The sequence below is a fragment of the Leuciscus leuciscus genome (assembly GCF_965113295.1).
Source record: "Leuciscus leuciscus genome assembly, chromosome: 3".
Taxonomy (NCBI): Eukaryota; Metazoa; Chordata; class Actinopteri; order Cypriniformes; family Leuciscidae; genus Leuciscus; species Leuciscus leuciscus.
In genome coordinates, this window is record NC_138727.1 from 775,726 (window position 1) to 798,020 (window position 22,295).

At 41.4% G+C, this 22,295-nt stretch overlaps 1 protein-coding gene across 2 annotated transcripts in view; it reads left to right on the plus strand.

Moving 5' to 3' along the window:
* LOC309494412 (uncharacterized protein) overlaps nucleotides 1-22,295 on the plus strand; it is a 51,599-nt gene that overhangs the window by 4,619 nt on the left and 24,685 nt on the right. For both annotated transcript variants that reach the window (XM_082163744.1, XM_082163743.1), the window contains exons 6-37: nucleotides 1,459-1,540; nucleotides 1,630-1,697; nucleotides 1,782-1,856; nucleotides 1,968-2,019; nucleotides 4,430-4,517; nucleotides 4,601-4,730; nucleotides 4,819-4,938; nucleotides 6,249-6,401; nucleotides 6,697-6,844; nucleotides 7,421-7,520; nucleotides 7,751-8,093; nucleotides 10,938-10,994; nucleotides 11,619-11,807; nucleotides 12,129-12,203; nucleotides 12,278-12,346; nucleotides 12,737-12,868; nucleotides 13,482-13,659; nucleotides 14,142-14,287; nucleotides 14,369-14,629; nucleotides 14,709-14,930; nucleotides 15,646-15,780; nucleotides 16,123-16,296; nucleotides 16,517-16,597; nucleotides 16,959-17,036; nucleotides 18,070-18,330; nucleotides 18,406-18,627; nucleotides 19,324-19,392; nucleotides 19,479-19,562; nucleotides 20,113-20,334; nucleotides 20,455-20,652; nucleotides 20,775-20,978; nucleotides 21,217-21,414. In XM_082163744.1, the coding sequence (XP_082019870.1) occupies nucleotides 1,459-1,540; nucleotides 1,630-1,697; nucleotides 1,782-1,856; nucleotides 1,968-2,019; nucleotides 4,430-4,517; nucleotides 4,601-4,730; nucleotides 4,819-4,938; nucleotides 6,249-6,401; nucleotides 6,697-6,844; nucleotides 7,421-7,520; nucleotides 7,751-8,093; nucleotides 10,938-10,994; nucleotides 11,619-11,807; nucleotides 12,129-12,203; nucleotides 12,278-12,346; nucleotides 12,737-12,868; nucleotides 13,482-13,659; nucleotides 14,142-14,287; nucleotides 14,369-14,629; nucleotides 14,709-14,930; nucleotides 15,646-15,780; nucleotides 16,123-16,296; nucleotides 16,517-16,597; nucleotides 16,959-17,036; nucleotides 18,070-18,330; nucleotides 18,406-18,627; nucleotides 19,324-19,392; nucleotides 19,479-19,562; nucleotides 20,113-20,334; nucleotides 20,455-20,652; nucleotides 20,775-20,978; nucleotides 21,217-21,414 (4,614 nt within the window). The remainder of the gene's footprint in view (nucleotides 1-1,458; nucleotides 1,541-1,629; nucleotides 1,698-1,781; nucleotides 1,857-1,967; nucleotides 2,020-4,429; nucleotides 4,518-4,600; nucleotides 4,731-4,818; nucleotides 4,939-6,248; nucleotides 6,402-6,696; nucleotides 6,845-7,420; nucleotides 7,521-7,750; nucleotides 8,094-10,937; nucleotides 10,995-11,618; nucleotides 11,808-12,128; nucleotides 12,204-12,277; nucleotides 12,347-12,736; nucleotides 12,869-13,481; nucleotides 13,660-14,141; nucleotides 14,288-14,368; nucleotides 14,630-14,708; nucleotides 14,931-15,645; nucleotides 15,781-16,122; nucleotides 16,297-16,516; nucleotides 16,598-16,958; nucleotides 17,037-18,069; nucleotides 18,331-18,405; nucleotides 18,628-19,323; nucleotides 19,393-19,478; nucleotides 19,563-20,112; nucleotides 20,335-20,454; nucleotides 20,653-20,774; nucleotides 20,979-21,216; nucleotides 21,415-22,295) is intronic.

The following is a 22,295-nucleotide window of genomic DNA, read 5'->3' on the forward strand; positions in this document are numbered from 1 at the left end:
AACTTGCGATGATATCGTGCGTGCGCACAAGACAGCACAGAATAGAATTATCTTTCGCGCTTGAACGAAGAACACACACAATTATGCCAAAATGTATTTTTGTCGAGTATCTTTATAACATAAGAGCAGTCTTATGACGAACGTGAAGAGTTGTGCCTCGTGAGAGAATGAGTCCGCGTGTGAGTTCCGCGTCTCTGTCAACAGCGGCTGGTCTTAAAGGGACAGTACACTGTAGCCACTAATTATCTCTGTCATTTAAGTTAATCAAAGAACAAAGAGAACAGAGAAAAACACTCACTGCTCTTGAATAAAGAACTTTTGTAACTTTGATTAGTCAATATATAATTTATAATTAATGCAACACAGACTGTTTGATAATTTTATTCAATTTCTATGGCCTAGCTGTTAGACAGGAAGGGCACATATTATATTATATGCAACGTTTTTTATATGTGGGTTTATGTGAGGATTGTTAACCTGTTTGATCAAGACATGCGACTGTTCTGACTTGTCCAATTTTCAGCATCAATTTTTCATCTTGCATCAAAATCCTGTCTATTCATTGTATGCATTTGAAATATAGAGTTGGGTTCTGTTTTAATGTACCCAAGTGTACCTAAAATAAAAAGAGTTTAATATACAGGTTTGTAGCTCTTAATTTCTTTTTATTAATTAAACACTTGAAAACTTGTTCACTTTTTTTTTTTTTTATTTTTTTTTTTTATAAATATAGGATTTGTATTTAATATTCATTGAGTGAGTCGAATCGAAATTAATTTAGAATCGAAATTGGAAAAATCGAATCGAGAATCGAAATCGAAAATCGAATCGAGAATCGAAATCGAATCGAATTAGAGCTTGCGAATCGAATCGAATTGTAACATCTGAATTGATACCCAGCCCTAATCTATCCCCAAATCTTAGGTACGCAAATGAGGGTTGCGGCAATTCATCTGGTACGCATTGTTTAATTGGGTAGCGCATGCGCACCTGCGCACCACTTATGTGCATCCCTGTGTATAGATGCACTTTTATGATGGATGGATGGATGCACTTTTATCATGTATAGATGCACTTTTATCATGTATAGATGCACTTTTATCATGTATAGATGCACTTTTATGATGGATGGATGGATGCACTTTTATCATGTATAGATGCACTTTTATCATGTATAGATGCACTTTTATCATGTATAGATGCACTTTTATGATGGATGGATGGATGCACTTTTATCATGGATAGATGCACTTATCATGTATAGATGCACTTTTATGATGGATGGATGGATGCACTTTTATCATGGATAGATGCACTTATCATGTATAGATGCACTTGGAAGAACCAGGACATTTTTAATATAACTCCGATTGTATTCAATGCCATATACACCTAGGGTGGCTTCAGGGTGAGTAAATCATTGATTTTTGAGTAAACTAACCCTCTGACTGTCCACAGAAAAACGTGTATGTGGCTGATCTGACCGAAGAGCTGGTGACGTCTCCGGAACAAGCCCTGTCCTGGATCACCAAAGGAGAAAGTAAAGCTGCTCTCATTGAATCACTCGCTCGCTCGTTCTTTATTCTGCTGTACTGCGGTGCTTATCTGATCCTCACTTGATTCACACAGAAAACCGGCACTATGGGAAAACTAAAATGAACCAGCGCAGCAGCCGCTCTCACACCATTTTCCGCATGGTAAGAGGCGATGTGAACTGCAGTGTGTTTGGAGTCTGGTTTATTTGGACTGTTTAAGTTCCTATGGTTTGTGTTCTCTGTCAGATCCTGGAGAGCCGTGACCGAAGCGAACCGGCGTCTGGGGAAAACGCTGAAGGAGCCATCATTGTGTCACATCTGGTGAGTTCAACACAAACACCACCCTTCTGTGTGACTTCATTCACTGACATCATTCGGATGAGCAACATTTATCACGTTTAGTCAGTGTGGTGTTGTTTCCCGTTTCTGTAGAACTTGGTGGATCTTGCCGGCACTGAACGGGCGAGTCAGACGGGAGCTGAGGGTAATGACTGTGTTTTACTGTTTCTTCTTTTAGTCTGTTTTTGGAATTAAATGGGCAAACTACACGATTTCACAGCTATAGAGTTGTAATGATTCGCAAACGACAATGTCCGTCGAGATGCAAGAACTGATCTTTTTGTCTTGCATAGTGTGTCATAGTGGACGACAACTGATGCGGCGCTTCAGTGTCCTGACATAAAGACTTAACATGTTTCATTTTTCCCGGTCCTCCATGACCGGTTCCGTCACATCTGTGACCAATAGGAGCACAGAAGCTCTTCCCTACACAGCTTTCAAACAATGGAGATTATAAATCTGGCACATTTGGTTATGTATACGTCTCTGTGATTGTCTATCCAAGTGTTCTCTGTAGCGAAGGAGAATATGATTTGCTAGTTAAAGCCGTTTCAAGCTCTCACCGGGTTGCTGAAGCGTCTCTGTCATGGCAGTCCCTCGAGGAAACATCATCAACGCAGGCGTATAGTTGCCGAATCTCCACGAAACATTTCTTTTTTTGGGGCTTTTCTGACAAGACAGCCAGTACAGAACACGGCGCTTCGGTAGCCATCGCTTGTGTACGCTCTTCTTTCTGGAAGTCAGTCGCTAGTTCCGGCCTCTTGATGACATCACACACGACGTTAATGAGAGCAAGTGGTGATTGGTCGGGATGCAAGGTGTAGTCCGACGAGTCAGAGTCAAAATCGCATAACAGGGACTATCGTAACAGTCAGAAATATTGTGTGTTTTGAACCTGGCACAAATAGTCATTAAAAAAAAACATTCTGAGAGCAAAAGATTAACACTCGCACACACACACATGCACGCGCGCACACACACACTCTTACACAGACACACACACACACTCACTCACATGCACGCGCACACACACTCTTACACAGACAGTGAGTGAAATGAGTGCGAGTCAATGGCTGTAAGCATTATCGCAAAAATTATGCTTCACAATGATTAAAAAAACAAAACTAAACCTTGACAAATAATTATTGTATAATGCCTAGGGTTGGGCAAAAAAATCGATTTTTCGATTAATCGTTTTTTTAAATGTGGTCGATTCAAAATCGATTCTCAAACGCCAATAATCGATTTTTTTCCATCTTTATGTATTAGTTTTCCTCCACTGTTCATAGGCTTGCAAACTCAATTTTATAGCTAATGCTGTGAGATTTTATGGTAGTTTTATCTAAATCATAAAATAACCTCAATTAGTGCTGCACGTTTAATCATATCGCAATCGCTATGATGACAAGCCTATACGCAATTAGGCTATATGACCAAAATGCTGCCAAAATGCTGTCATGACTGTGACAGAAAAACTTGCGATGATATCGTGCGTGCGCACAAGACAGCACAGAATAGAATTATCTTTCGCGCTTGAACGAAGAACACACACAATTATGCCAAAATGTATTTTTGTCGAGTATCTTTATAACATAAGAGCAGTCTTATGACGAACGTGAAGAGTTGTGCCTCGTGAGAGAATGAGTCCGCGTGTGAGTTCCGCGTCTCTGTCAACAGCGGCTGGTCTTAAAGGGACAGTACACTGTAGCCACTAATTATCTCTGTCATTTAAGTTAATCAAAGAACAAAGAGAACAGAGAAAAACACTCACTGCTCTTGAATAAAGAACTTTTGTAACTTTGATTAGTCAATATATAATTTATAATTAATGCAACACAGACTGTTTGATAATTTTATTCAATTTCTATGGCCTAGCTGTTAGACAGGAAGGGCACATATTATATTATATATAACGTTTTTTATATGTGGGTTTATGTGAGGATTGTTAACCTGTTTGATCAAGACATGCGACTGTTCTGACTTGTCCAATTTTCAGCATCAATTTTTCATCTTGCATCAAAATCCTGTCTATTCATTGTATGCATTTGAAATATAGAGTTGGGTTCTGTTTTAATGTACCCAAGTGTACCTAAAATAAAAAGAGTTTAATATACAGGTTTGTAGCTCTTAATTTCTTTTTATTAATTAAACACTTGAAAACTTGTTCACTTTTTTTTCTTTTCTTTTTCTTTTTTTAATAAATATATGATTTGTATTTAATATTCATTGAGTGAGTCGAATCGAAATTAATTTAGAATCGAAATTGGAAAAATCGAATCGAGAATCGAAATCGAATCGAATTAGAGCTTGCGAATCGAAATCGAATCGAATTGTAACATCTGAATCGATACCCAGCCCTAATAATGCCTAAATAAATATCCAAATGTATATTTTCAAAGCATTAAATCTAGTATTTTCACAGCCGGTTAGTGGCATAGAACTGTTCCTGCTCACAAATGAGCGTATACAGCCTAAGTTTGAGCCATTTAGGAAATGCTTAAAATATAACTATTGATTTAATGAATTTGTGTGTTAAAAGCTCTCTTCTGTTTCAGGAGCCCGGTTAAAAGAAGGGTGCAACATAAACCGCAGTTTGTTCATCCTGGGTCAAGTCATTAAGAAGTTATCCGAAGAGAGTCAGAAGTGAGTTATATTGTGACTTTCACCCTGTTTTTGGTGGCAAACCATATCAAACAATAATGTCTGGTTTCCATTCCATCCAAAAGGGGCTTCGTGAATTACAGAAACAGTAAACTGACCCGAATCCTCCAGAACTCTTTGGGTGGAAATGCAAAAACTGTGATTATTTGCACCATCACGCCAGTGACCGTGGACGAGACCGTCAGCACTTTACAGGTACGAGGACCATACGCTTCTTCACTGCTGTCTGCTCTGATACAGGGAGATGTGCTTAACTCATCTGTGCTCTTACTGCGGTTTAAAGTTTGCGAGTGCAGCGAAGCGCATGAAGAATGACCCTCACGTCACGGAGGTCTCTGATGAAGGTGCGCTCTTGAAGAGATACCGCAATGAGATTGTTGATCTTAGACGCCGTCTGCAAGAGGTAAGTCGAGTCTCCTTCATTTATACAGCGCTTTAACCAATATAGATGTTTCACAGCAGCTTTACAGTGATAACAGGAGATTACAGTAACAGAGATTGTTTAGGCTTTACAGCAGATCTAGAATAGAGTTATTGTCCAGATAAAGTTAGTTTTGATTGATTCACTTCCGTTGTAAAGATCATTAGTTATTAACTTAGTGGGCCCTATTTTAACGATCTAAACACAAACGCGAAACGCAAGTAACTTTGTGGGTGGATCTACAAATATCTGCTATTATACCGGCGGGATAAATTACTCTTGCGCCCGACACAAATCTAAAATGTGTTGGTCTGAAGTAGCTTCATTACTCATAGGTGTGGGTGAGCATCATCAATGTGAGTATCATTTCACATTCCCTTTAAGAGCAGGCGCTCTTGTTCCATGGCGGTTTGCTATTATATCGGTGGATTTGCCAGACGCACGCCAGGAGCGGTTCACAGCCGAGGAGACCGACGTTCTCGTCAGGGCCGTAACACACAGAGAAGTGACATTGAGGATGGAGAAACACACCCAGATTAGCTTCGGTTAAACAGGCGTATGATAATTTGGGTAAATGTGTAAGCTAGATTTATGCCTATTTTTTTTTTTTTTTTTTACATCTTCATGGACACCACAAGGATTTCCCTCGTGTGGAATATTTTTCCTTGTAATAATGTATGGTTTGCAAAAATGTCTGTTTGTAGATGAGAGAAGCAAAGTGTGTGTGTGTTGTGCACACGCTACATTATGGCCAAGCATGAGCCCTTAAAATAGCATCTGAACGCGCCGCTGACTTTAGACGAGGTTTCTCCTGGTCTGTGGCGGAATTGTTTTCTGAAACTGCAAAATAGCACCAGGGAACGTTTGCGCCGGAACACGCCTCCTCTTTTCGCTGAACCGCCCCCGGGAGCGCAAGTTCATTCCCTAATTTACCGACGTGCGTCTGTGGAGGGAAAATGCAAAATAGGAATGATGCATGCGTCGCTGTACAAAGTCAATTGCGCTGAGTGAAAGATAGGGCCCCTGGGCCACTAACACGGCACCGTTCTAACAGAAAACTGAATTTGATTATTCTGGCCATTCAACAGAGTTTGGAGCTCGAGAACACAAACTTTAAAAATGGTTCCAAGGTGCAAAAAACGTTATCTCTGTGTAAACTTCAAAAACATGAATCTGTGATAACGGAGACGGTGTACACATGTGTATTATGTGAGCATGTACATCACAGGTTTGACAGTCGTCCGGTAATAACACGACCCATCACACAAACTCTTTCCCATCTCCTCTTACAGGTGTCCTCTGTCACTCAATCGACTGAAACCGAGCGAGAGTCACTGTGTCAGCTTCTGCAAGAGAAAGACCAGCTCCAGAGAGATCAGCAGGACCGAATCAAGAACTTGACCAAGCTGCTAGTTACTGCCTCAAACGTCACCCTGGTCCCGAAGGTAACCGGTTTCACCAGTCATAACGAGGGTTGGTTATCAGTTGAATTAACGATTCCTATTTCGATCACTTTGGATGTGGGCACGGTTTGGATGTGTGCGTGGCGCAGAAAGCAGCGAGTCGTCCCGCGTTTAAAGTCATATTGAAATGCTCACAAAGGAATCGATAAGAGGAATCTAAATGTTATAACAAGTATCCAATTCCTGACCTCAAGTTTTTTTTCAATTCCCAACCCTAATGGTAACTGCTCAGTGTTGGTGAAGGCCGTGGATCTGATTGTTGCATTTAAACGCACAGGTTCCCAAGCGGAGAGTGACGTGGGCTGGGAAGCTGCTGAGATCTACGCATCTGCCGGAGGAAGGTCTCGGGTCCACTGACATGAGCTTCGCTGAGCCGTACATCAAGAAGAGTCGAGTCGACAGCTCTCTGCCTGAAGAGGGAGAGGGTACGAGTTCTGTCTGAACACTTGAGAAAGTTACTTGCATTTGAAGATTATTCTGCAGTCGCTGTGAAGCACATAAATGTCATTTTCAGAATGAAGGCTTGGCCGAAAAACCTTAATGTGGTCAGTGCCACACCAGGGACCGAAGACTTATTTATTACTTAATTATTTAAAAGAATGATCTTAATCATCATAAATGTTTTGATTCTTTTAGTCTGTTTCTTGTTTTTATTCAGTAATTCAAAACTTTATCCTTTAAATATACAAGTTGAACAATAAATTATTTCTTAAAGTTAAGATAACCTTCAACTTTTTAAATCCCTCTTGTCTTAAAAGATGAATTTTTTTTTTTTTTTGCCTTATATCAAATTAATTGTTGTAATTAAGCATATGACGGCAACGCAAACCAACTGGTCCATCTTAAGACAGGCTCATTTAACACAATTATTTAACTCGCATTAAAAACGTGATGCTGAATTCCAGTCAAGCCAATAGATTGAACATTGTGTGAAGATTTGTGCGTGTCCATCACTAGATAAAGGTTCATGAGGTGTTTGCTCAGTTGTGTTTTGTGTCCAGATATGGATGAGTTCGACAGCCGCTTTGACTTCACTGCTATGGACGATCCCAACATGGACATGGAGACGAGCAGCATCACGGCCCGCAGCTCCTCGGAGGGGTGAGGACGCATCATCAATATCAACCCTGCTTTTACTCTAATGGGGCGTTTAAATCGGCTTGTTGTTTGCCTAGTTTTGTTTACTGATAAAAGTTTTCATAATCACGATAAGCCAACTCGATGATTTCATGTAAATTGCGTCGGAATTAATCGGTCCGCTCTAGCAGCAGTGCTCACATGCTCTTCTGCAGCATAAATGCATGTTTCTCTCATTTCTCCTCTGTGTTCAGGAGTCATTTCCACGACTCTCCCCGGGCGAACGAGCTGGCGCTGAAGGTGGCGTCTCTGGAGCGTCAGCTGGACGCCGAGACTCAGAGCAAACGCAGAGCAGAGGAGATGAGCGCTGAGCTCCAGCTGGAGGTGTCTGAGCTGAAGAACAAGCTGGAGGCTCGATCCACGCCGTCAGAACAGGAGCAGACCCTCTCTGAGCTGGAGGAGCTGCAGCGTCGACTGGAGACGCAGGTTCAGGAGAGACAGAGAGCTGAGGAGAAGAGCGTCGCACTGGAGCTGAAGCTGGCAGAGCTGGAGAAGTCTTCAGAAGCCCTCCTGCGCTCGCAGAACACCTGTGAACAGGTACAACCCGAGCTCTAGTCCCCACAATGCACTTCTTTTTTATGCGTATTAGGGATGTGGCGGTGAGGATATTTTCCCACCGGTTAATCAGCGTGTGACGACACCGGTATCACCGGCGGGGGCTTTTAAATCGCTAAATTGAAGGCAAATCATTCGCTCTGCTCACTCCGCGCCCGTGCGCATTTTAGTTTCACTTTCAAATTAGTGCCAATTCGTGGGCGGATTGCTTGAATGGTGAGTTCATTAGCCTATTATTCATGATGAAAAATTACAACAAAACAGGACGATGACAAATTCGCTTTGCTTTGGCACCAAATATTCCGCCATCTTGTCAGTCAACTCCTCACCCTCGTGATTAATGAGATCTGACTCCTGCTGATCTGTGCTGCGACTCTCGTACAGCTCACGGTTTTTATTAAACAGACACGTTCAGTTTTTAATTGTAGTGTCTGTTCTCTAACTGAACTAAATTATTTATTTTTAAAAAACGCTGTGGGCAAGTTAGGGCTGCACGATTATGACAAAAATCATAACTGGCGATAATTCCCTTGAAATTTTAATTGCGATTTATTAATTTCGATGATCACAATTTACATTGAATATATATATATATATATATATATATATATATATATATATATTTTATTATACATGTTTACTTAAAAATTGTGAACACACACTGTCCCCCTTTACTTAACATACACATAAATTGTAAGAATATGACTAATAGTAAAGGCTACTAAGAAATAAACATTAGGCCTATGCTAAAGCTATTAAATAGCAGTCCCAAACTAGCTTTTGTTAATACAATGTTGGTATGAGCCACCACAGTCATTTAAAAATATAAAAAAATAACACAAAGGGAAAATAAAGTGGCATTTTGGGGTTAATATTGAAACGACAGTTACCATGGTGAATACACAATATTAACAAGAACTGTTAATGAAACATGGAAACTGCTCCTGGTGAATAGAATGAAAATCATCCCTGCATGCAAATCCTTCTCAGCTAACACACGACGTACCAGTAACGTGACTTATTGCTATTTTACTTTTATTTCGTGACTTAATTTACAACGTAACAACGTTGCATGGTCGTAGTTTCCTCTGCACTTTATACACCGCGCGCGCCGCCACATTTGCGCGGGCATTTGAAGAGTGTGCGCTACGAGCACAGTATAACGGCTGACATGACAGGAAGGAACGTCCGTTTTTCTGAGGTGAAAGACTATTTATTTAACCGTACACTTACGTCACTGCCTGGTAGTTCCTATTGTGCTGGGTTTTTGTCTCTCATAACATGCTCTAAATGCATGCAGAGTGGATTTTTAATTCATTTTATTTTATTTTTTAATCGCGACTTTGAACGATTACGTAATCATGGCATCCATAATCATAATCGCGATTAGAAATTCGATTAATTGTGCAGCCCTAGGGCAAGTGATGTAACCGGTGTTGCTTCTAAACACCGACTATCGTAGCGAGTCTAATGCGTATCCCCCAGGGCTCCAGACTAACTCTTTTCACCTCCGTCCTGGAACCGTCCTAAAGTGAATGTCAACCGTCCCAAAATAAACATGTTTCTGTACTTTTTTATTATCATCTTTAGTTGTTAGTTACATAATACAAACACCATTAAAATGTTTGATATATATTATATTTATTTAGCTCCATTCAAAGTAGTTATATGTAAATGGGTAAAAAACAGATTTAATAAAAAATAATAGGAGTTAAATGCTTTTTACTCATTTATGCTTTGTTCATGCAGACCAAATCTTTATTAATCATTATTTATGAATCATTATTAAAGCTATTAACGAGCAGTGAATGCTTTTCTCTTTCTTTTGTTGCTTGATCAATATTAAGGACACAGACCGCATTAGGTTTATTACCCACTGTCACTTTAAGACATCGGATCATGTCCAATGACATGCGGATCCAATGCACTGATGAACATAGATACACTCACAACTGTTTAAGACATAACCAACATAGTTTACGACGTGAATACTCTCCAAAACGGACATTTCGACATAATGTTGTGTGTATTTGTCCACTCAGACACGAAAGAGAGCTCAGTTCAGTACTCGCGCGCTGTATAGGTGTCTCTGTGCATGGCTGCATGCTTCGGGTCGGGTGTGTGCGCACAGAAAACCGTACCGAATATAGCTCTTTTCTTGCGTCGTCACTCTTATTCAGATCTATATGTCTGCTCTACTCATTCTCCCAGACGTTACGTTTTTTTAACGTTTTATGAGACATGCAGGATTCAGCGCATGTCAGCCCGTGTGCCGCTGGGTAGATCAGCACGTTACAGTACACATGTGTGCATCGACCACAAACGCAGGACATCAGTTCTGACTGGATCGCTTCCCAAATCGTCACTATCTAACATTTTTTGTCTAGTTTTTATTTGTTGACGAAAATGTCAATAGATTTTCATCATGGTTTTTGTCATTCAAAACTAGTTTTATTTAGTTATCGTTTCGTTTTTGTCTGTGAAAATAAGCCATGTGATAGATGTACCGCGAAACAAGTCTCCGGGTGAGTAGCCGGCCAGTGATAGTAACTATAGTAACAGCATGAGAAGACGCGCTCAGTTGTAGTCAGCGCTTGGTCGGTTAATTTTGGCATTTAAGTAAGTTACTCTAATAGGCTAGTAATAAATGAACACGCATACAAAAATGTCTTTCATCCTGTAGGCGTCCTGGAGAATATTTCTGTTCATCCTAAACACATTTTCTATCGTCCCCAGGATGCCGTTAGTCTCGAGCCCTGGTATCCCCTTCTGCAGTGATGTTTTCTCTTTATCATTGATTAAAATGTGTTTTGTGTGTGTGTTCAGCTGAAGAGAGATCTGGAAGAGGCCATTCAGCTCTGCGAGACTGTTGGGTTTGAGAAAGTGAGTAAACATCATGCAATTCTTTATTTTATTTTAAATTTGTCTTGTTGACGTTCTTTTTCCTTTAGAAATGCATCATATGTTGGGTTGGGTATCGTTTGAATTTGAACAATTCCGTTTCTTATCGATTCCTAATTTCGATTCCAATAAGAAAACAAAACTTGGATATCATTCACATTTAGCTAGTCTTATTGCAAAACATTTAATTGTGGCTGATTATCATGAACACAAATCATCAGGCTAAAGAACACTTACACAAGGAATGTTTGCCTGTGGTTTAAAAATACCATAGAAAAACAACTATAGCCTAACTAATATAAATGTAAAGCATTATTAAAGACAATAAAAACTCAATAATTATAAAAATCAGTAAAATACAAAATTGATGCAACTGAACAAAGCTACGATTGAATTTATTCGGGTACAGAAACTAATCCAATGTAAAATAACACGGCACTTTAAAAAATATTACAAATATAAAGTTATTCAGTCGAGAACCGAGTATCCGATTCCAGAATTGGAATCGATTTTTAATTCCCAACCCTTATCATATGACGGGGGTTCTGATGCCATGTTTGAACCCTGCTAATAAATAAACATCATCTTTTTATTTATTTTGTAAAGGATGCCGTTATAGCTGAGCGAGACCTGGCCAAACACACGCTCGATCAGCTGACCGAAGACCTGGAGAGTGTGACGGCAGAGAAGGACTCGCTTCAGAAAGACAAAGACGCCCTGCAGAAGGACATCGAGGAGAGGAGAGATGCAGACGAGTTCGAGAAACTAGAGGAGGAGAGCAAGAGAGAGTACGAGGTGATCAGAGCGTCACGGTGTCACAATACATCACAATACAAAAATGCATCAATATGTGTCGTGGACAGTGACAGTATATATTGTGTATATAGATTTAAAATTCAAGTTTTTAGTGTCAGTACTACATTATATATAGTAACTGAATGTATAATAATGCTATGGGGGAATATTTGCGGGTCCTGATAGTGTTAAATGTCTGATGTTACCAGTAAAAAGTGTCCTACATTATTTTAAATCTATCTAATCGTGACATGAGGGTCTCGTTACACCCTAGCGTACAGCTGTCATGATCTCGTTGACATGTTCTCTGTCTCCACACAGAGAGAACTAGAGTCTGAGAACTCCAGACTGAAGCAGGATCTAAAACGATCTGAGGAAATGATCCAGCAGCTGAAGGTCTGATCACATTCACTTCCTCTTTCATTTGCTTTCGAAGACCAAACATATGAACTCAGTGCTGTTCTCCATAGGCTGATCTGGTGCTGATGTCATCTGAGCTTCAGAAGAAGACCGACCTGAGCACAGAGCTTCAGAGATTTGTACGTCACGAGTCGCTGAACTATTAGTTAGTGGTCGTCCGATGAGGGTTTTCACTGGGAACTTTGATTGATTGTTTACACAGTATTTATTAACACAATATTTAGCTAGGGCTTTGATTAATCAAAATAAGACCTAAATGAGGCTTATTGTAATTATCAAATCACAAAGACTGCCATTTAAGTAAATAATGGCGGTGTTCATTTACACGTGAGCAGCTAATGAGTTTCCTAACTTTCTAATAGTCACTTACAAAATTATATGGTTTCACTTAAAAACAGTTTTGTACAGCAATATATTTTATTTTGGTGATGATTTGATTGCTTTCCTGTGGCTACAAATGCTCTGTATTATGCATCTCATATTCATTTATGCTATATTGCAATCTGCAGAGCGACAAGGATCTCGTGCATGAAGTGACGTGTCTGAGGCGCTCTCTAGATGATGCAGAGACTCTCAGTTTGGAGACTAAGAAGGAATGGGCCTTCCTGCGGAGCGAGAACATCTGCCTCAAAGAGAGAGACGTGAGTAGAGCTGTGTGTGTGTTAGGAGTAGGGGTTTAACATTATATTGTGTCTCAATATATCACAATACAAAACTGCATCAGTATGTATCATGGATAGTGACAATATATATTGTGTATAGTTCACATAAAATAAAATTCAAGTTTTCAAAGTTTTAGTGTCAGTACTATATTAAACTACTATATATAATGTATAAAAATGCAATGGAATATTTGTGTGTCCTGATAATGCCAAATGTCTGATGTTACCAGTAAAAAGTGGCCGACATTATTTTAAATATATCAGTGACAGAGATCAAGCATATTCATCTAGAATAATTCTGTATTTTCAGCTTCAGAATCATTAATATTGTTATTCTGGTGTCTCTATTGTCCTGTGCTTTGGGTTTCAGCACCAAGTCCAAGACTATTCATTTACACACACAATGTAATATCAAATTTAGCATTTTAATCAACAGTAAAAAATAAGTTGTTAATCTTTTATCATGTGTCTTGGAGTATCGCAATAATATCGTGAGTTCAGTCTCGTGATGTGTATCGAATCGTGACATGAGGGTCTCGTTACACCCCTAGATATGAGGCGTGTTTAATGCGAGTCATGTGACTTCTCTCAGGTGACCCTGACCACAGACTATGAGAAGATGGAGGCTGTGGTGAAGACGCTTCAGGACAAGCTGGAGCTGGAGAAATGTCGCTTCAAGAAGATGCAAACAGATCTCCAGAAAGAGCTAATGGGAGCCTTCGATGAGAACACCAAACTGACTGCTCTGCTGGATGGGAAAGTGCCGAAAAGTAGGTGCAGAACCGCTACAGAACATGCAAGAGGGACCGTGTGATTCACAACTGACTGCGTTTACCATCTACATTCATTCAGTTGAAGGCGAATGTTTAAGGCAAATTGAACTAATCTTACTGGGATAGTTCGTCATTCCAAACCCATAAGACTTTCATTTATCTTCGAAACAAATGTAGATTTTTATTTTTATAATCTCATATGTTTGTCCATCCATTAAAACTTTCCACGCTTCAAAAGGCACATAAAGATATTGTCAAAAATAATCCATGAGAATGAAGAGCTTTAATTCATTTCTTCTGAAGAGACTCAATCACCTTATATGATGAATACATTTAACTTGGGCTTTTATTCATATGTTAATAATGATCAACATGCTTATCAAATATGGTAAACGTACATGCAGTGTTTCAATATTTGTTTTATGTCTGTCATTTAAGGAAGTAATTTTGTTACGTTTGATGTTCACCCTCCTTCACAGATCTGACCGATAATCTCGTGTTGGAGAAAACGCTGTGTGACGTGCGTAAGGATCTCGATCAGAGTCTCGAGAGGGAGCGATGTCTGCAGAGCAAGACTGAGGAGTTCGAGACGCTCTCTGTTAAAGTGGAGGAGTTACAGAGACAGGTTAGAGAAACCGGCTCATGGTTTCTTAGCTAGTTTTTGCATCTACATGTGTAAATCTCCTCCATTATGGTTCATCCTCAGGTGTGTGTTCTGTCAGAAGAGCTGTGTTCTGTGAGAGAGGAGCGAGACGCTCTGAGATCCGCTCAGTCCAGTGTGAAAGCAGAAGAGGATCAGACGTGTGAGTCTGCGGATCTGCTGCTGAAGATGGAGAGCGATCTGGTGGAGGCTCAGCTGAAGGAAGCAGACCTGACCCGACAGCTCACAGAGACCTCAGAACGACTCCAGAACATCCATACGGAGAAACACACACTGCTGGCGGCACTAGAGGAGGCCACGCAGAAGGTGCGCTCACTTTACACCACACACACACTCTCCCACCAACCACCAGACGGAGTGTTTAACACTGTTTTTATCCTGTCAGTCGCTGCAGTTGAGCTCAGAGCTGGAGTGTGTGTGTGGCGAGAGAGACGTGCTTCTGTCGGAGAAGATGGAGCGAGTTCAGAGTGCGCCGGATGAGATGGAGAACCTGCGACGCGCCATCATCTCTCAAACTGAAGAGCGAGAGCAGATGCAGGAGATCCTACAGGCCCTGAGAGACGAGAGGGACCAGCTCAAGAGCGACATGGAGGAAAACGTGGAGATGGTGAGCGCACGCGACTGCCGCCAGGTCACATGATGATCTCGCTCAGCAACAGACCCTTTAACAACTCTTGTGCATCCATTAAAAAAAGTTACACACAGGTCCATAGTGGACAAAAATGTCCATGTCAAAAGACTGTCATAATAATGTTAAGCTTGAGAGCACAGACTTAAATTGGGTCTTAAATTGGGTCTAACAAAGTTATAGACATTTATGAAACATGTTGAACTCTAAAACTGCTAGAAAATCTTAAATCTAAAGAAGTTGTTACAAACTTGAGGTTGATATCTCAAAAAATGAGCTTTCTGTAAGATTTAGGCGTAGTACCAGATTTCCCCATTAGATGCAGCAAAGCTCTAAAAGAGTTTTTCTCTCTCAAATATTACAAGCACACACACGCACAAAATGTTCATTACACGCATACAAACGCACAATTATAGCTGCATAATCTATCCAATTGGCTCTATTATGTGCATAAGCAGAAAACTGGAATAAAGCGAGGATTTGCTTTATAGGCCAAACCTGAAAAATGGCACATCTGGAATACAACAGTAAAAATGTACATTTTGAAGCCTTGCCAACAGAATGAAAGCCTATTTACAAAGATTGCATCATTTTATAGTTAAATGGCCCTTTCAATGGGGACATCCGTTCAACAGGTCCTGAGAGGAACTTTTTTTTTCGCACAAGGGTTAAACCCTCTGCTTTATTCTCATAGATGATTGAGACTCAAGCAGAACTGAGGGATGCTCAGGAGACGGTGAAGGAACTGCAGGGAGAAATACACAATCTGAGGTCACAGAGAGTTCAGACGGTCGACCAACATCAGGACCAGAGGAACCAAGAGCATCAGGTACTTGTAAATTACAGCTCTTGAGATTTCACTCATTTTTAAAAAAATCTTTGGCTTCCAGTGATTATGAAAAGAAGATGATGGAGATAAAACGTTTATTGAGCTGCGTTCTGTTTCCCAATGATTTGCGTTTCCTTCCTCCTCTTCACAGTGATGTGATTTCATTATTCCCTAAAAGTCTAGACTTTAACATCCAAATCGGTTAAATGTGAGTGTCGTAAATATGCGGTCTAATGCAGGACGTGCTTGATATTAAACAGTTAATTTTCCTAAACTCCACACACCCAAGTATCCACACACACCAGATCTCAGTGTTGAAGCGTGTCATGTGTGTGTTTGCAGATAAAGCAGCTGACAGAAGAAGAGCGACTGCTGTCTGAGAGATCTGACCATCATGAACCGTCTGAGGTGATGGAGAAGATGACAGCAGATCTCATGTCTATGACGGAGGAGAGAGACCAGCTTCAGGAGAGCCTACAGCAGATGAAGACACTTCTGGAAGAGAAGACTGAGACGGTGAGAGAGTTAGCGTCACTCGACTACACTACAGCTAACACGTGTAGGAAGAGGAGTTCAGTTAAAAGGGTCAATCTCCAGGTCACGTTTCGCACAAGGCCACGAGAAATAGCACTGTAATGCAAGTTGAATGGAAATGGATTCAGATTCAACCTTATTGTCATTGTACCGAGCCAGTGAAACACAGTTAGCCTCTGACCTGAAGTGTGTTCTGTTGTAGATGCTGCAGGTTCAGTCCGAGTTACAGGAACAGCAACAGCGTTTGAGTCCAGAACCACATGATTCCAGAACTCTACATGAAGTGAGTTTCTGGCTTGCGTAATTGAGGACATTTGATTTAATATTCAACAATATTATTGATCTCCTGCATTGACACCATTAGCTGGACGATGACATCACGGTTTTCTCCAGAGCGACTATATATATAAAATAACTAAATTAATAACTTTTCTATAACAGAAATGAACCATCACTGAACGTACTTAAGCTGGACTGTGACGCTATTTTCTTCTAGAAACAAACTTTGTTGCATTATATTCCTGGTATCTCTGTAAAGCTGCTCTGAAACACTCCGCTGTAAAAAGCGCTGTATAAATTAAGATGACGTGGCTTTAGAGTTTGTGTGGGTTAATCTGATGTTGTGACATGTTCTACTGATCCAGACACTGAAGAAAGAGCTTGAGACTTTATTAGAGGAGAGGAACCAGCTGACGTTGGAGCTTCAGGAGACATCTGAACAGGTGGAGATCTGAAACTCTATAGAATTATATATATATATATATTAGGGCTGGGGGAATTAACGCGTTAATCTTTGCGATTAATTTGAAATGTTTAACGCGTTAAAAAAAATAACGCAATTGACGCAGCACTTTTTTTTTGCCTCGTTTTAATGATTTCCTGTTGCGTCTGCTATTAAAAAGGCCGAAATATGCCGTCCCGCCCCTCCATGTTCGGCGGTCAGGTTTCATTCTCGGGCAGCTTTCATGAGCGGGTCTTTTCCGCTCGGTATGTGCGTCGCGCTCTGTGCTCCGCGTGTGTGTGTGTGTGTGCGCTCTGTGCTCCGCGCGCGCGTGTGTGCGCTCTGTGCTCCGCGCGCGCGTGTGTGTGTGTGTCGGTCGGCTCGCTCTGTCCTCCGCGCGCGCGCGTGTGTGTGTGTGTCGGTCGGCTCGCTCTGTCGTTAATGGCCCAGCAGCGGCGAGCTCTCCGTTCCGTGTGTCGGCGGCTCTGTCGTTAACGGCCCAAAGGCTTCAATCATGTACTAAGCACTGGAAAAGTAAAGTCCACTCAAGTAACGTGAAATTTCTCTGTTGACTTCTGTTTGCTGAGCTGGTATAGCCATGCTGGGCCACAATGGTAAAATGACCTGCTCTGATCACATGCTCTGGTAATAATAGCTTTGTAGGACTATATTTTGTTTTAATTATTAATATAATAATAATAATAATCTGTTAAATTGATTATGTTGATTGATTATTGAAAAAGAATAATATATTGATATATTGATGTTTAATATTTTAATATAGGGCTATTTTCTGTTCCCTTTTTTTCCTGTGTTGTTTAATTAGGTGATTCTAAGTTTAAATATTGATGATTACAAGCTTGGGGGAAGCGCAATTAATTGCAATTAATTACAGAAATTGTGCAATTAATTAGTACATTTTTTTTAATCGATTCCCAGCCCTAATATATATATATATATATATGAATATGAATGAAATGAATATAGACGTCCCTAGCTGTACGTGACGCGTGAATAAATGTGCTGTTTCCCAGGTGTGTGTTCTGTCAGAAGAGCTGTGTTCTGTGAGAGAGGAGCGAGACGCTCTGAGATCCGCTCAGTCCAGTGTGAAAGCAGAAGAGGATCAGACGTGTGAGTCTGCGGATCTGCTGCTGAAGATGGAGAGCGATCTGGTGGAGGCTCAGCTGAAGGAAGCAGACCTGACCCGACAGCTCACAGAGACCTCAGAACGACTCCAGAACATCCAGACGGAGAAACACACACTGCTGGCGGCACTAGAGGAGGCCACGCAGAAGGTGCGCGCACTTTACACCACACACTCTCCCACCAACCACCAGACGGAGTGTTTAACACTGTTTTTATCCTGTCAGTCGCTGCAGTTGAGCTCAGAGCTGGAGTGTGTGTGTGGCGAGAGAGACGTGCTTCTGTCGGAGAAGATGGAGCGAGTTCAGAGTGCGCCGGATGAGATGGAGAACCTGCGACGCGCCATCATCTCTCAAACTGAAGAGCGAGAGCAGATGCAGGAGATCCTACAGGCCCTGAGAGACGAGAGGGACCAGCTCAAGAGCGACCTCGAAGACAGCAATGGGATGGTAAATACTGAATTCTGCTCATATTATATACAGTCGTCAACATTTGAAGTGGATTAAAAAAGTCCATCAAAGATGTCCTAAGACAAGAACGGGTATTGTTCAAAATTCATGTATAATTTTGATGAAAGGTTTTGATCCACTTCAAATGTTGACTACTGTATATGTTAAAGAGGACCTGTTATGTTTTTACAAAGTCTTGTTGTTTTCAGGCTCTACTAGAACAGGTTTTCCTGCTTGAATGTTACTTATTTTCCTCATTCTCCATTGTTGCGGCTCCTCTCTTCCCAGTCTGTCAGTAACGCTCTGTTTACTTCCTGTCTCTATGAAGCCCCTCCTTCTGAAAAGCACACTGTGCTCTGATTGGTCGGCTGGATCAGTGTGTCGTGATTGGTCGAGCGCTTCGAGGGTGTTTGGGAAATGTCCCGCCCCTTACCATAACCGTCAGTTTAACACACTACTGACTAACTCAACCAGGCCCCGCCCCTTTATTCTGTGTATGAATTATTATAATGAGGAATATTGTGACGTGTTCGTTCCCGGGAGAAACTCAAGACTACAGTGGAGCCGTTTCAGGAGTTCAGAAACACTGACACTCATATAGAGAAGAACTGAAGCTTCTTCATGATCACGAAAAGCATAAATGTAAAGCATAATAGGTCCTCTTTAAAGGTGTGTGTGTGTGTGTGTGTGTGTCAGCTCATGCAGGCTCAGCAGGAACGCAGCGGCCCAAAGATTGACTCACATCATGATGAACTCCTCCTGCAGGTGATCTGAACCTTCACACACTCTTGATTTGAGCGCATTAGATGCTGATTATCGTGGTTTTTATGAGAATCTGAATTGTCTGACAGATGCAGCAGCTGAAAGAGGAGCTGGAGACTGTGAACGCTGAGAAGAGCCAGCTGAAGTCTGATCTACAGGAGAATGTGGAAATGGTGAGATGAGTTATGCCGCTGTTTTTGAAAAGAGGATGAAAACTGTGAAATATTATTACAATGTAAATCATCTGTTTTCTATGTGAATAAAGTGAAGTGTAATTTATTCCTGTAAATTTTCAGCATCATTACTCCAGTCTTAAGTGTCACATGATCCTTCAGAAATCATTCTAATATGATGATTTGATGCTCAAGAAACATTTATGATTATTATCAGTGTTGAAAACTGCTTCATATTTCTGTGGAAACTGTCATACATTTTATTTTTCAGGATTCTTTGATGAATAGAAAGTTTATTTGAAATGGAATGTTTTGTAACATTATAAATGTCACTTTTGATCAATTTAATGTGTCCTTGATGAATAAAAGCTTTAATTTTACAAATAAACCTGGACTCGCCCCAAACTTGTAAATGGGCAGTGAAATAACATCGAAACATTATGAAATATGTAAAATATAAAAAATTAATATAACAAAAACAAACACTGGTGTTCGGTATGAACCGGTAGACCGTCCAGCACTAATTATACATTTCCTTTTTCAAATGCAGACGATTGAAAATCAAGATGAGCTGAGAGGAGCTCTTGAGAAGGTCAAAGGTCTTCAGAACGCGTTACTAGAGCTGGAGTCTCAGCGGATGCTCATGGAGTCTAAACTCTCTGAGAACACACGTGAGATGGAGATGATGAAGGCCAGCATCACCTCGCTGACGGAGGAGAGAGACCAGATCCAGCAGGAGAGAGACCAGATCCAGCAGGAGAGAGACCAGACGGTACAAACACACTGTTTGTACACAAGTGTGACCCTTGTGACTGCTTTTGTGGTCCTGGGTCACACATGAGGTGTCCGACAGCGGCCTCTCTGATTCTAATGAAGTGTTCCCTTGGTTCAGATGGCCCAGCTGAGGTCAGAGCTCCAGTCCGTGTGTGCCGAGAGAGACCGAGTGTCCTCTGAGAGGATCGGAGATGTGGATCAGATGGACCGGATGATCTCTATGACTGAGGAACGGGATCGGCTCCTGGAGTCTCTTCAACGGCTCACACAGGAGAGCGAGACGCTCAAGAGAGATCGGCAGATGCAGGACGAGGCGGTGAGACCCTCATCTAGGGCCGTCAGAATGGATGAACAGCTACATTCGAGTTTCTTTCTTAAATATGAACAGAATTTGAATTATAGAGGATAAAAGTGTCCCCGTTCTCCCATGATCCCCAGCTGGTGGAGGTGAGAGAGCAGCTGCGGTCCGTCAGTGCCGAGCGAGAGCGTCTGCTGTTTGAGAAGAGCGAGAGCGATCGAGAGGAGTTGCAGAGCAGCCTGGCCTCCGTCAGTGAGGAGCGAGAGCAGCTCCTGGAGATCCTGAAGCTCAGCCGAGAGGAGAAGAGCCAGCTGAGGAGAGACCTGGAGGAGAAGGACCAGATCGTGAGTCTTGACGAGTTCAGCTTAGAGGGATAGTTCACACAAAAAAAAAAATTAGCCCATAATTTACTCACTCTCATCCTAGATGTATATGACAATCTTCTTTCAGACGAACACAGAGTTGTATTAAAAAATGCTCTGGCGCTTCTAAGCTTTATAATGGGAGTCAATTGGTATATATATTTTTGGAAGTCCATCAAAGCGCATCCACCCATAGCCCCAGTTTCTTCTCTCTCATCAGATGCTGCAGCTTCGTGAGGATATTCTGTCCTCTTCTGAGAGAACCAGAGAGCAGCAGGAGAAGCTAGCGGCGATGAAGACGGCTGAAGCTAACGTTAGCGCTCTGACTGAAGAGCGAGACCGGCTCCTGGAGTCTCTGCGGGTCATCAGAGACGAGAGAGAGCAGATCCAGAGAGAGCTGGTGGAGAAGAGCGAGATGGTGAGACACTTCACTTTCCCTCTAGACATTCTGTTGACTATAAGCAAAAACTTTAGATGCACAAAGACTGCGCACTCTTACAGACGATTAAAGGTGCTATAATCTGGTGCTTCCACCGACACAGAAAACGTGGAAAGTGAAACCCAGTAACTGTGTTCTGCTGATCCTTTCTCTGCAAGCATGTCTAAAAATAAGCCGATCAGATTTCTCTCTCCTTCTGACGTATGAAGAGGATCTTATTATAATATTACCGACCCTTAATCTGCCCGTTTACACACACCAGCCGACATTTGGTTCCACAAGCGACAACAGAGACCAGTTCTAACGCGATGATGAAGATCCAGCAAAGCCTGAAACTGTTGTGTGGTTGAGCACAGACGAGCACTGAACACTATTGACCAGAACATGTCACCGCTGTCTTATAAACACCTCAGGAACTGTGGACACTTGTGGAGAAGTTAAACATGATGATGAGATGATCAGTGTAACTCCACAACAACTACAGAAACGTCTCCACTAACATTCAGAAACTCTTCCTGAGTCTCTCCGTAAGGCTGCACTCGCTACTGGTTATTCTGGGATTCTGGATGAGTGAGGCTGGCCTGTTTTGTTGCTGGAGTTTCTGAAGCTCGTGTAAAGACTCCGCCCTCTTCTGAATGGAGGCGGAGCTAAAGCTCATTTGCATTTAAAGGGACACACAAAAACGGCGTGTTTTTGCTCACACAAAAAAGGGGCAAATTTGACAAGCTATAATAAATGATCTGGTATTTTGAGCTGATATTTCACACACACATTCTGGGGACACCATAGATTTATATTACATCTTGTGAAAAGGGTCATGTGTCACCTTTAATACTCTGAAAGTTACTCTTTAATACTCT